The sequence below is a fragment of the Lepidochelys kempii genome, chromosome 6 (genome assembly GCF_965140285.1).
Source record: "Lepidochelys kempii isolate rLepKem1 chromosome 6, rLepKem1.hap1, whole genome shotgun sequence".
NCBI lineage: Eukaryota > Metazoa > Chordata > Testudines > Cheloniidae > Lepidochelys > Lepidochelys kempii.
In genome coordinates, this window is record NC_136385.1 from 47,972,491 (window position 1) to 47,986,850 (window position 14,360).

Here is a 14,360-nt window from a genome sequence, read left to right on the forward strand (position 1 = left end):
TCTTATTACTAAACTTCATATTTTTGTAACAGATATGCTGCCAAATATCTTAATATAATTAGTAGATAAACATTAAATGACAATTATCAAAACAAATGAAAAAAGCATATTTAATGATGCATTATACTCAAAATCACGCCTGTTCATGGATTTAAGTGGTGTTTGATTAGAGTAATGAAAATACAGTACATAGATGCTGTGGCTTTAAATCTTGTCACTAATGCTTAGAGTGAATCACTGTAGTATAATGTAAATAGTCTTGGGGGATTCTGGGACAGGTACTCTATAATGCTGCTTGAAGAAATATTACCATTTCTTATATGTATGTAAACCTCTAAATTCGTGAGGATTTCCAAAGCTAAGATACACATGGAAGAGGCTGGTAAGTGAAGATGGTGTAGCACCCAACAACCTCTGGGTACCTTCCTGTTCGGTCCCTTTGCTGTTGCATTTCACAAAATGAAATTTTGTTCTAGCTAGGAACTAACATAACTCACCAATGGGCGTTTTCCCCTTCTATGAGCTGATACTTTCAAAGGAACATCAAATACACTCTTAAATGGATCCTTTAACAAAGTATTTTTTCTTTAAACAATCTGCTACAGGGATAAGGTTGCTGTAATGATTCAATTGGCATTTTTAAATACAAGGGTATGCACAAACGTGTGTGTGATGATATAAGCACTTTAAATGGCATGCCTAGTGTTAAAATATCATGTGAACACATACTATTTCTCAACCAGTACAATAACTGTAAATATACAGATGTATCTATGGCAGCAAATGCTCACTTATTTAAATACTGTGGTAGTGTGTAGCTGCACAGGAGCAGGATGAAGTTTGCACATTCAAACTTAACTTTCACCACTCCTGATTTTTTTGGTGCTTTTGGCTGAATCCGTAATACTTCATTACATTAATTTTTCTATTTTTGAAGAGAAAAAAAGTCTCCAGTTGTATAACAGGCAGTAGTTACCAAAAGCATCTGGTGCCTATCAATGTCCTTAGTAAATTGTACATTTATAGTTTTAACATATACAAGTCAGCCAAAAACTGCCTAAATAAGGTCCATTAACAGGGCAGGCTGAAGAAAATATCTCTAGGCCTGAGTATGAAAATGCACTACTTAAGAGATCCTTAAGGAAGCATGAAAGGCCTCTCAACTTATGGCTAGCCCTCCAGGCATTGTTTCTGAAAGGTGATTACTATTTAAGCTGAGGTTTGCGAGAAGCAAGGGTGGTTCTGAAACTACCTTTCAACTGCCACCCGCCCATCCTTGGAGCAGCCGAAGGACAAACCCAAGCCTGTGAAAGGAACCTGAGGGCAGGACTAGCTGTAGGTTGAAAACTGGTACAAACACATTTCTAGTGAGTGTCTTTGCTTGGGGTGAAGGAATTGGTCTTCATTTAACAAAGTTATGAGATTGTTTGTTTTTCAATTATAGGTTTCAGAGTAGCAGCCGTGTTAGTCTGTATTCGCAAAAAGAAAAGGAGTACTTAGAGACTAACCAATTTATTTGAGCATAAGCTTTCGTGCTCAAATAAATGTGTTAGTCTCTAAGGTGCCACAAGTACTCCTTTTCTTTTTTCAATTATGTACCTGCTGTATGCAGTAGGTGGAAAATACCCATCCCTCAATCAGTCTGCTTCTGCTGCTCAAGGGCCATCATGTCAGAGAGCATCAGATGGAGTGCAGGAGATTCCGGCCTGCCTCAGAACACCCTCTCCAGCTCCTTCCCCATATCCCCCCCAAGAGAAGGGTAAGCAATAAGCAGAGCCAGCTATGCCTATTTTACATTACTCAGGAATTCCCCTAGCTGGACAATCCTTAGCTACTCTGTTAATGAAGCTTTCAGCTGCTTTGTGCTACCTGAGCAGCCAGATGTCAAGATAAGGATTTATCTTGCATATGGTCATCTCTACCTTTTTTAAAAAATCTCATTTTGTTAAATGAAACTGAATTTTTTCACGCCAAGAAGAGGCAGCCCTCACCAGAACTGTGTCCATACCAGATTTCAAACTCCAGTCATTTTTATAGCAGACCACAGAAAAAAAGAATGGCTAGAAAGTATTAATACAAAAAAGTTATTTTTTTATTCTCCCATAACTGAAAATTAAACAATCAAAATTAAAAAAAAAAAAACCTGAGTACATACTTTAGGGATTTGGTCTGTTAAATAGAGTGTTTCACAGAATGTACATTCCCACTGGGGCTGTGCATGCCTCTTACAAACTGAATGGAAAAAATAATAAAGTCGGCTAGCAATTAAAGCTGCATTTGGGCATTACTTAGCACAAAAGACAGGAAGTCTAAACTATTTTGATTTAGAATTGGCTCCAAATCTCAGCTATACCACTGTTTTAGTGCACTACCTTAAATCTCTTGGCCTTTTTACGACTGTTAACCCAGCTATGAAACTAGATAAGACCAGGAATCTTTCTGAAAACAAGACACTGCGACTGAGTTGTGCATACCTTGGAAATATAATTAAATATGTACCTGAAAATCTCTTCCCTTTTCTTATGCAAGCATTTTAAAAAAGATCAGGAAAGTAAACTCAAAAACTCACTGAAGTAAAGGGTTTGCAGTTCTCCAAAAAAGCACGGGTGATTCAGTTTACAGAACAAAACTCTATATGTTATAACTCAATCCATTCTGCCCAGAGGACTCTCAGTTCTCCAAACCAAGGACAGTCTTCTATGCAGAGCACAGCAAATTTTTCAAATTAAAAATGGTCTTTTTTTAAAATAAAAATTGTTATACTGATTTAAAAAATAGGGGAGGAATAATAAATTTTATTTTCTATGGCAATTGGGAATGAAAAGGGTAACCTGCTTTTTTTTGTTTTGTTTTCAGTCTGTATGTTTGGGTGGTCTTTTCAGTTTCCTTCATTCTTTCCTTTTGCATTAGGTCACTATTCACCAGTGTTCTCTTTTGTTGTTTTTCAAGGGTAGTTTGTAGGACTTGGTTTTTCATTTCTGCACTGCCAGTTTTGATAGGGAAGAGCAGGCATGTGGTTGGATTTTTTTCAAAATCAAATATTTTACATAAGAACAGCCATTCTAGGTCAGACCAAAGGTCCATCTAGCCCAGTATTCTGTCTTCCGACAGTGGCCAATGTCAGGTGCTTCAGAGGGAATGAACAGAATAGGGCAATCATCAAGTAATCTATCCCCTGCTGCCCAAGCCCAGCTTCCGGCAGCCACAGGTTTAGGGTGACCCAGATTATAGGGTTGCATCCCTGACCATCTTACCTAATAGCCATTGATGGACTATCCTCCATGAACATAAATAATTCTTTTTTAAAACACAGTTACACTTTTGGTCTTCACAACATCCCCTTGCAAAGAGTTCCACGGGTTGACTGTGCGTTGTGTGAAGAAGTGCTTCCTTTTGGTTTTTAAACCTGCTGCCTATTAATTTCATTGGGTGACCTCTAGTTCTTGTGTTATGTGGATGAGGAAATAACACTTCCTTATTTACTTTCTCCACACCAGTCAAGATTTTAGAGACTTCTATCATGTCATCTCCTTTCCAAGCTGAAAAATCCTGGTCTTTTTAATCGCTCCTCATATGGAAGCTGATCCATACCCCTAATCATTTTTTGTTGCCCTTCTCTACACCTTTTCAAACTCCAATATATCTCTTGAGTTAGGACGACCAGATCAGCGCACAGTATTCAAGATGTGTGTGTACCATTGATTTATAGAGAGGCATTATGATATTTCCTGTCTTGTTATCTATCCCTTTCTTAATGGTTCTTAACAGTCTGTTTGCTTTTTTGACTGCCACTGCACACTGAGCAGATGTTTTCAGAGAACTATCCATAATGATTCCAAGATCTCTTTCTTGAGCGGTAACAGCTAATTTAGACAGCCATCAACTTCAAAATGAAAAAATCCCAATACAAACTCTGCAATTGAGAAAATTATCAATCTGTTTTACACACAACAAAATGGAAACAGTTTCAATTTTTTCAAGCTTTCTGTGAAATTTGTTTGTTTGTGTTTGTTGATCAGGTCTATTTACACAGAGCTGAGAAGTGGTCTGCCCATATTCTGACTTACCTTGCTTCTGAAGCGTGACTTTGAGTCTTTTAAAATCACTTTAATAGGTCAAATGGTGGAAGAGAGATGAAGATATTGTTAATAATGTCATAAAATAAAGTATGTTGCTATCACCAAAATCTTTACTACTTTTGTTTCTCTCGAAAATGTTTAATTTATTTCCATACCAGACAACGGCACTGCTGACAGCTGTAGGTCCAGTTGTCCCCACTACGATACAGTTTATGACCATTTTGGTCTAAACATTGACTGGTCACTCTTGTGTCACACTCTGGGCAGCAAAAGAGATCAACGCTGGGGTTCTGACAATTGCAAGCTGTTCGCCGGCAGAATATCTTCCCGTTCTGTAGAGACCAAATTGTTACTGGTATCAAGCAAGTGGTAAATAGCAGAGGACTATTGGAAGAACAGGTATGGCCATCAGAGATAGCAAAGCATGTATTGGTATTTCAGGGAAGATACTGCAGACTACCTAAGGAATTTGAAGTTATTCTTAGGGCCCAATCCTCCAAGAAATGAGGCTCCCCAGCTCCTATTCTTATAAAAATCACCCCAATGATACTAGTGGACATTTAGCTATCTGTACAGTTCCTTTTTTTTACCAGTATCCTCTGAGGCTGAGAAAAATGTTACTGTGTCCCCTCTTGTTCCTAACCCACTGGATAAAAAAAATGAACAGCCTCTCGGGTTCAGATGGAATGAAGTAATTTTATCTCATCAATTTTATGAATGAAATCTCCAAATAGGTAACTCTTTTTTGAGCATGTATCAGAACAATATTTTCCTTTGAACTATCTTTTGAATAACTGTGTGATTGTCAAGAAAATTTTAAGTGAATTGAAACTGTGCACATGGCCTGATAAATTTAATAGAAACACACTACATTAAAAACTCAGTGAAAGCCAGTACTGTTAATATAGCAAAATCATAGTGGCATTAAGTATTCCTTAATGTTAATTTATCTCTAGTTATCCTCTACATCTGGACCTTCCATTTATCAGACAAAAACTATTCGGCCACAACATATCACATTGCATAATAATCTGGAGCCATGCATTGAAGATGTATTTTTATTCTACAGATTCCCTAAAATATGATTTTCCTATTTCAGGTGCTAAGTATTTACACATAATGTGATGTATTCAGATAAGTAATCAGTTAATCAGAATTATCATAGTAAACACAGAAATTTCTTCTGAATGTACAACAGAGAGGACACATCCATTTAGTGCAAAAGAAAAATGAATTTATTCTAATTCTAGTGATGAAAATTGTAGGGATAACTGTGTTATAAATTATACCCTTCATTATAGGTGAGACAACACATTATAACTCTATATACAGAATGGGAAACTGAAATCCTAGTTTATAATGAAGAGTACCATTGAAAAGTTTTGATTTTAATTGGATTATTGATTTGTTCAATTCTTATTCAAGCAAAGTTTCAACTGCAAACAAGGAAAAGCTTGGCTGAGTAAGGAATGAGGGCCAGATTCTGCTGTGAGTTACACTGGTTTAATTCCTGAGTAAATTCATTAAGTTACTCTGAATTAAGTTACTGAGTAACAGCTGTAGGACTGTACCTGAACTAAGCAGAAATACAAACATCCATTAATAATGCCACCTTCACACATCATGCTTACAAGTAAAAAGAGCTTTCCTACACTGATATTACAGAACTGACTAATCAGAGATTTTCTTAAATCAACCCCCATAATTATTTTAAGGGATGATAAGCCAAAATGGATTTCTCCACATGCAGTCTGAATAGGCTAAATAGCCAAAACTACATTAAGTTGTGTTGGCAGTTGCTTAGATTTTCTGTATCCATAAGTTTTAATTTGTAAAAAAAAATCCAACAAATAAACCTAAACTTTGCTGCAAAGCAATACACAGAACACCAGCAGCAAAGAATCATAATGCTCACGTTAGCTAATGACACTGCAGGTGTTCAATAATATTCCTGAAATGATTAGCATATTACATTTGATTGCAGGAATAATTAAAATTGCTTATTATGTGTAACAAAAAAAATACCTCACAGAAGTGTGGAAAAATAGAGAGCACACCACCTATAAAATGCTGGACTCAATTGTTTTATCCACCAACAGTGCAAAGGGCTAGATTGTCACACCCCTTACTCAGCAGTGCAGGGTAATATGAAGAATTAGTGCTCTCGCTTACTTGCTGCTGAGCTTGTCACTCCACCTGTATGGGAGAGAGCAGGGTCTGTTCATTTGATATTCCAGAGAGCAAATGTTAGGGAAAGCAGGAGGAGTTCTGACTCCAGTACCCAATCAGATTTGCTGGCCAGAGTAGCAAGCTGGATGCGGGTGGCAAAAGGAATAAACACTATTTCAGGAAAAGAGAGAAGTCATTTCTTCCTCCCCGGAACAAGTAGTAACAGACAAGGAACTGTGAGTCTCAGAGGAGGAGGAATTATGATTATCTGATCTATGTGCTGCCCCTTACTCAGGAAGATTGTAAAGTTACAATCTTGCCTAAACATTCCAACATGATGACTGGCTCCATACATTCAGGGATGTGCAGACCCTCGATGTGACTTGGAGGTAGTCACAGTGACAAATAATTTCATCATCTGAATTTACATCCTTCTGATTAAAAACTGCTAGCAATAACCTGTCCATCCTGTTCAGAATTACATCCTTTTGCCTTTGGATTATTTTTAAAATTACCCCTCTTAATTGGTAACAGCGCTGGTGGTTCTGTGCTACTCACAACTCCTGCACTCCTTAAGGAAGTAAATAATCTTTTACATTGCCGTCACTCTATTTATTTCAGAACACTGATAATGTTTGATGATTCTGCTGGAGAGCCTTTGATAATACCACCACACTACTTCCCTCCTCATTCTTTTTAGCATCACATGTTTTGTTTGCAACCCTGTTAAGCCTTGTGCTTTGCAGAAAGCATTTTGATTCCCATGATGCTATGACACAAAGACTAGAACTACACTTGGAGCTGGGAGAGTGATTCCCAGCTCGAGTACATGTACTCATCGAGCTACTGTGCTAAAATCAATAGTGTAGATGTGGTAGCATGGGCAGTGGCATGCGCTAGCCACTCCAAGTATGTACTCATGGGATGCAGGCAGATTGCACTTAGAGTGGCTAGTCCATGCCACTGCTTGCTGCTGCCCATGCTACTGTAGCTACGCTACTATTTCCAGCATGCTAGTTCAAGCAGAGCTAGGGCAGGTATGTCTGTGCAAGGTGAGAATCATGGCACCAGCTCCAAGACAAAAAGCCTCTTCAGATGCAGCATCCCACTTACTTCTTTGGAATTCTAATTTGCCATCTCTAAAATAACTTTGGCAAATAAAAGTACAAATGGTAAAAATAAAAATATAGAAAATCATTTATTTTCTTTTGGTGGGATAATAATAATATATACATACAAAGGCTGCAAACAAAACTTGTGATGCTAAAAAGTTCTCGCCACCCAACAGCCTCTAGGTTGTGTCACAAACTTTAATTAATTGAGGTAAAGTAGTAGTATTAAAGATGTAAAAACAGTGCCATGGTATGATTTATAAGTGACTGTGGTTCTCACACAGAGTCAATTGCAGGGTCTACTCTTACTGAAAGGTGAACTGCCAGGTTGGAGGAAGGTTACTAGTGTAGTTCCTCAGGTATTGGTCTTGGGACCATTCTTATTTAACATTTTTACCTTGGCACAGAAGGTTGCAATGTGCTAAAAACATTTGCAGATGACAAAGTTGGGAGGTATTGCCAATATGGAAGAGGACCAGAATATCATATAGAAGGAGATTTGGACAACCTTGAAAATTGGGGTAATAGAAATGGGATGAAATTTAGTTCTCGTTTAGCCGAACTAAAGAACGCTGAGGGAAAATATAATGGCTCTCGTTAAATACATAAGAGGGATAAATACCACGGAGGAGAGGAGTTAATTCAGTTAAGTGCCAATGTGTACCCAAGAACAAATGGATATAAACTGTCCTTCAAGAAGGTTAGGCTTTGTCTCCACTACCACTTGTCAGCAAAATTTATGTCACTCAGGAGTGTGAATATTCCAGCATAAGTGGTAGCATGCACAGTGCTATGTCTGTGGGAGAAGCTCTTCTGCCGCCATATCTACTGCTTCTCACTGGAGGTGATTTAATTATGCCAACAGGAGAGCTCTCTCCCATCGCCATAGAGAAACTACATGAGAGACCTTACAGTGGCACAGTCTAAGGTTTCTAACCATCAGAAGAGTGAAGTTCTGGAAGAGCCTTCCATGGGAAGCAGTGTGGGGCAAAAAACCTAACTGGCTGTGAGACTAAGCTTGATATGTTTATGGAGGGTATGGTATGATGAGACTGCCTATAATGGCATGCAGCTGATCTGCGACTGCTAGCAGCAAATATCTCCAATGACTAGTGATGGGACACTAGATGGGGAGGGCTCTGAGTTACTACTGTGAATTCTTTCCCAGGTTTCTGGATGGTGGGTCTTGCCCACATGCTGAGGATGTAACTGATCATGATATTTGGGATCGCAAAGAAATTTCTCCCTGGTCAGACTGTCAGACATCCTGGGGTTTTTTTCGCCTTCCTCTGCAGCATGGGGCACGGGTCACTTGCAGGTTTCAACTAGTGTAAATGGTGATTTCTCTATGATTTCAAGTCTTTAAATCATGATTTGAGAACTTCAGTAACTCTGCCAGAGGTTAGGGGTCGATTGGGTGGGTGAGGTTCTGTAGCCCACAATGTGCAGGTGGTCAGATTAGATGATCATGATGGTACCTTCTGACCTTTAAATCTGAGTCAGGGACAGAATCCAGATCTCCCTGTAATCTAACTACTACACTGCACTCTCTAAAGGGGATGCACTTTCACGCAGAGTTCCATCCCGCCCCTTCTGGGACTATGCTTGTCCTCCTCACGTGCAAAAATTGGATATTCTCTCTCTTTAAAGGGAAAGTAGAAGTATATACATATGAAGAAACAATTGAAATATATAATTTCAGCCAGGCTGCTTTAGTCACAAGATGGTAGAACAACAACAAACCAGGATTAAAAAACACAAGCCTCTGCCAGTCCTGTATAGTAATTCTAATAAGACTTTAGGGATGCACTTGAAGAAGGGAAAGCAATCTACTTCAGGCTACTTTGTTAATGATTGCATTCAACTCATTAAGCTTTATGAATTTTAATGTTTTTATAAATTTTGTCCTCATGCATGGGAACAAATATGGTTGCAGGGGATTATCCACCATATTATGTTTGATTAAGTGCTACTGTAATCCCTTGTCTTTCACTTAAAAAAAAAAAACACAAAAAACTGTACCCCCTCAGGCCCAGGGTAAGCAGAGATGGCTTCTGAGTCTGATATAACTATTAATGTTGGATAGTACCTTACTCCATGAATAGCCCCACTGGGGTCAAGTCAATGGGACTACTTGTGGAATAAGGTATTAGAAGCTGGTTCACTGAGTCAATGATATAATTCTCACAGCCTTTACCAGGAACAGCATGTCTTTTCTTGAATGAAGAATTTTATGTTAGTTTTCATACAAACCAGCCTTCCAAAAGTATCGTGGACATGTACCAGGCCAGGGACAAAATTTACTCACTTGATTTTTGGTATTGTAGTCATATATACAAAACAATAATTTGCTTGCTCTGGGCAAAACAAGTGAGTAGCATTTTTCAAAGCTCAGATAGACACAAGTAAAAAAAATCATATAGTTGGCCCTATCCTGTCCCTCATCCTGCTCCCCCAGATTGTAAATGTGGATGACCCCCAAGTGCAGGACATGCAGAGGGATTCCACACTACCTAATTGCCGTGGCAGCTTGTCTCTGTGACAGGAGTCAACGCGTGAAGTCATGACTAGTGGGTCTGAGATTTTTGCAGATCCACTGAGCAATCCTTGGTGTACTGGGAGCAAAGTGGCTGCTATTGCAACCTACGGGCTGAAAGAGCCTTTGAAGTGGTGCTCTGTGCACTAGCGGGAAGGACCAAGGAGGCCACCTTAAGATGGCTTTGAGCAAGGGTCTAGGATTTGGCTCCTGATAATAAAGCAAACCCTGAAATAAAATAAAGTGCAAATATTAAAGAAGAAAGAAATGAGAGAGAGAGGAAGATATAGAGAAACAAAATAAAATAAGGACGAAGGATGGCTACATATTATGCCACTATTATTTTAAAATATCTACTTGCTGGTCACATCACATATTTTCAAATAGTAATAAGAGGCACTTGGCGTAAGAAATAGTTACAATGAGAACATGACAAATAAGTCATAAATTACAAGACTAAGATGAGAATACTAATCGTTAAAACTCTACAAAGGCAGACCAGATGTCTTCACATATATTAAGCTGTTCATCCCATTGACAGGAAATCCTTTCATAGAACCAGCCATTCTCTATGATTACAATACAAGCTCACTATATATTCAACAGAGTTTCAGACTTCCACTCCTGAAGGGAGGGATTTGTAGGGTGCCTGGCACTGATAGAAGTAATAATACAGTACAGTGTTAATCTGACCAAGTTTCCATTCTAGCCTAAAACAAATAGCAGTGAATTCTAAGAGTTTTATTGATTCTGATTGCCTGATCCGCCACTGTGCTATTCTAGTTTTATGGGAGTTAAAAGCCTCCTTATAACTTCCAACAAACAGACCTTAACTGGCACACAGACCCTCACCAGCTGGAGCAATATTCCATTTCTACCCCCCCTTTCCAACATATTTCCAGTGGGCCATATTCTTATCTCACCTATACCTATACAAGGGATCAGTCCTACTCCTACTGTAGCCAATAGCATTTTGACCATTGACTTCAATGGAGTGGGACTGGGACCTTCATTTATACAGGTATAACTAAGATATGAATCCAGTTCTGAATGTCTCTCTAAAACCAGATTTACTTTTGTGTAACTCCACTGGCTTCAGCGGAGTTACTTCTGGCTTAGACCAATATAAGTGAAGAGAATCAGGCCCAATATCTTTTAACCAAAGTTTCCTAGAGGTCTGGTTAAGTCAAACAGGATTGCTACTGAATCAGTCTAAACCTTAATTCTGAAGTGGATTTATTTCTGTTATGACTAGCTTCCGCAAAAGTATATAAGAATTAAAGCTCAGCTTCTTCACAGAGAGAAAACACTAGAAAATCTAAGGAAACACATACGCAGGCCTTGTGGAACTCACCTTACAGGAACAAACAGAGCATCTATCTTCCTTCAGCGTCCAAACCTGACCATTCCGCTTCAAGCCACCTTCGTGTGGACAGTCACCAGTGCAAGATGGTCCCGAGGGACACAGACAATCAAAACCTCCCGCCAAGTTCACACAGGCTGAATCATTCCAACAGGTGTGGGTCCTTAAGGCACATTCATCGATATCTGCAAAACACAGCCAGTTTATAGTGCTAATCTTTGTTTCAAGTGACAAATTGTACCATGGAATTTATTATTAAATGGATACTGCTTGTCTGTCTTCGTGGTGCAAGGGTATGAAACACAAAATTTAGGGTTATTAAATCCTCTTCCGTATGCTTAATTGTAAAAGCTGACATTCCTGCTGGTGCTAAATAGCAATGACAAACTTGATCTGCAGCCAAGGTGTAAAGTGATCTCCCAGTGAGCAGGAGCAAGTGGACAATTAGACAGGTTTCAGAGTGGTAGTGTTTGTCTGTATCAGCAAAAAGAACGAGGAGTACTTGTGTCACCTTAGAGACTAACAAATGTATTAGGGCATAAGCTTTCGTGGGCTATCAGATGCATGCAGTGGAAAACACAGTAGGAAAATACACACACACACACACACACACAGAGAGAACATGAAAAAAGGTGTGGGTTTTAGCCCATGAAAGTCTATGCCCTAATAAATTTGTTAGTCTCTAAGGTGCTGCAAGTACTCCTCATTCTTTTTGGACAATTAGAGTGACTCTGCAATGAGGCCACATTCTCTTCTGAGTTTTAGACTAAATTAGAAAGACACAATTCTTCATAAACTCCGAGCATGGTCTAAGCTTCCACCTACTAAAGGCAATCAATCACACCCTTTGCCCACAGAGAGGAGGAGGAAGGGAATAAAGGGAAAGAGATCAGAGGTACTTTATATAGAAAAGAAATACTAGAGCTCCCAAGCTATACAAAGTCACACAGTAAAAGCATGTTTGAGCAAGGCAACAGGGAATTTAGCATAAACAAAATCTATTTTTCATAGATGACTTTAAACTACCATCCCACTTAATGCTGGAGGCAAAGTGAAACATTGTATCCAATTGAAATTGCTGGGGACATACTGACAGACAGAACATAATTATTCCAGGTTGGAATGTGCCCAGGAGATCTCTTGGAGACAAGGCTATGAGATCTTTTGAGTTAAGTGCAATCTAGGAAATAGGCAGGTTTCTCCTGCAGATCTTTTGAGCAGTATTTAAGAAGATATGGACAGAATTTCCAGTTACAATGCAATTGAATAGATTTGCCCTGTTTTCATACTGTATATAATTGCCAAAAGCCTAACCATACTGCAGCACAAAGTTTTGGATTTGGATGAGATGAAGCATTTTATATACATATTAAATACATTTTGTGTGTCTGTATGTACATACGCACACATAAATATGAAAATATGAATGGGAATAGATGATCAAATCTTACACAGTGCTTTTTTTTATCCTGAAAAATTCTAAAGCTCTTTTGTATAAAACTTTACATACCACACCACAGAATCGCTACACTTACCATTTGATTTGAAGCAGCTACTTCTGGGCTGAAATATGGCAACTGTTTAATTTCATGCAGCACCATTATACAAGAGTTTAGGAAAAGAAGTGAATGATATAATATGCATTTGAAACTGCTGAGGGAATGTATATAAGGAACTCTACCTAATCTAGAATTTGGCCAGGATAATAGGGCTAATGACAATAATTCTGTGGCAAGTACCACAGCATCTTTAATGACCTCCACAAGTAGTCAGGACCTTGGTTTACATTTTATCCAAACACAAAGGGTACAGAGCTAGTTCTAACTCAGAAGTTAGACTGTTAGCTACTCAATTGCTAACAGTACTTCCTACATCACCTTGGGTTTTCTTCTAAGTAAAACTTTCCTAGAGAGGAAGGCTGATCCAGTGGTTAGGAAACTAGCCTAGGATTTGGCAGACTGGGTTCAATTCCCTGCTCTCCCACAGACTTCCTTTGTGACCTTGGGCAAGTCAGTTAGACCCTCTGGTCTCCATCTCTAAGTCGTACTTTCCTACCTCATGGGGGTGTTGTGAAGATAAAGATGATGAGGTGCTCAGATACAAAAGTAACCATATACGAACCATAGATAGATAGGAGATCTCCCATCCAAACATTGCTAATCTTGAGACATTTGGCCAGCTCCCACACTGGGGTGGTACAATTGCAGGGTATGTAGCCAGTACAGGGACTGTGCACTTTGCTCAACAACATAAACATAAATATATCCCAAAGGGCAATATGATCTCATTGGACCAAATCCTGAAGCCCTTTCTCAGTTTTTACTCAGTCCTTACCCAGACAAAACGCAAACTGATATGAATGGGAGTTCTGCTAGGATAAGGACTGAGTAAAAACTGGGCGGGAGGAAACGCCTAAGATTTGCACCAATAAGAATAAAAAAGATCTTACATAAATTTCCCTCAGGGCAGATTGTTGTTACAGCTACAGTACAAAACCCTCACACCCGGGCTATTATACTTGTGCTTTTCAATTTACAAGTGGGCAGAACCTTGGCTCTGATCCCAACAACATGCTAACCAGTGGTATAGACCAGCAGCAAATTGCTACTCCTCCATCCCCACGTCTTACCCCCAGAGCAAAGGTGAAACAGAGAGAGAGTCATGCCTCAGAGGGGTGTCTCTAAGGCTATGTCTACCCTGGCAATTGAACAGTGCTCTGTCAGCTGGAGCGCTCTCCTGCTCACCCTGCTTGTTGTGGGAGGAAGTTTTTTGTCGGCAGGAGAGCTGACAAACAGCAGCGATACAGCATGATTTTCAGCAGCACGGCTGTGACACAGCCATGTTGCTAAAAGCTGTGTAGTGTAGACATAGCCTGAGGCACAATGTCTCCCGGGGTGATGCAACTTACACGCCAACCCTTGCTTAGCAGTATTCCGAATGGCACAATTCAGCCTTTAGACTTCCCTGCCACTGATGTATTTTGCTGCCTCATCTCTGACAAAGCAACTAGTTATAATTTGAGGTTATTTTTGGAGTATCTCTATGTACCCAGCCTTACCCCTCTGAGTGTTCTCCCCATCCTTCTTATAATAAAGGGCACC

The 14,360-nt window shown here is 39.3% G+C and overlaps 1 protein-coding gene across 6 annotated transcripts in view; it reads right to left on the bottom strand.

The window, feature by feature from the left end:
• Nucleotides 1-14,360, bottom strand: part of NELL1 (neural EGFL like 1) — a 430,345-nt gene that overhangs the window by 8,557 nt on the left and 407,428 nt on the right. For 5 of the 6 annotated variants that reach the window (XM_073347842.2, XM_073347838.2, XM_073347837.2 and 2 more), the window contains 2 exons: nucleotides 11,251-11,444; nucleotides 4,235-4,411 (listed from right to left, as the gene is read on the bottom strand). In XM_073347842.2, coding sequence (XP_073203943.1) covers nucleotides 4,235-4,411; nucleotides 11,251-11,444 — 371 coding nt within the window. The remainder of the gene's footprint in view (nucleotides 1-4,234; nucleotides 4,412-11,250; nucleotides 11,445-14,360) is intronic. The other variant, XM_073347840.2, reaches the window with a different exon arrangement.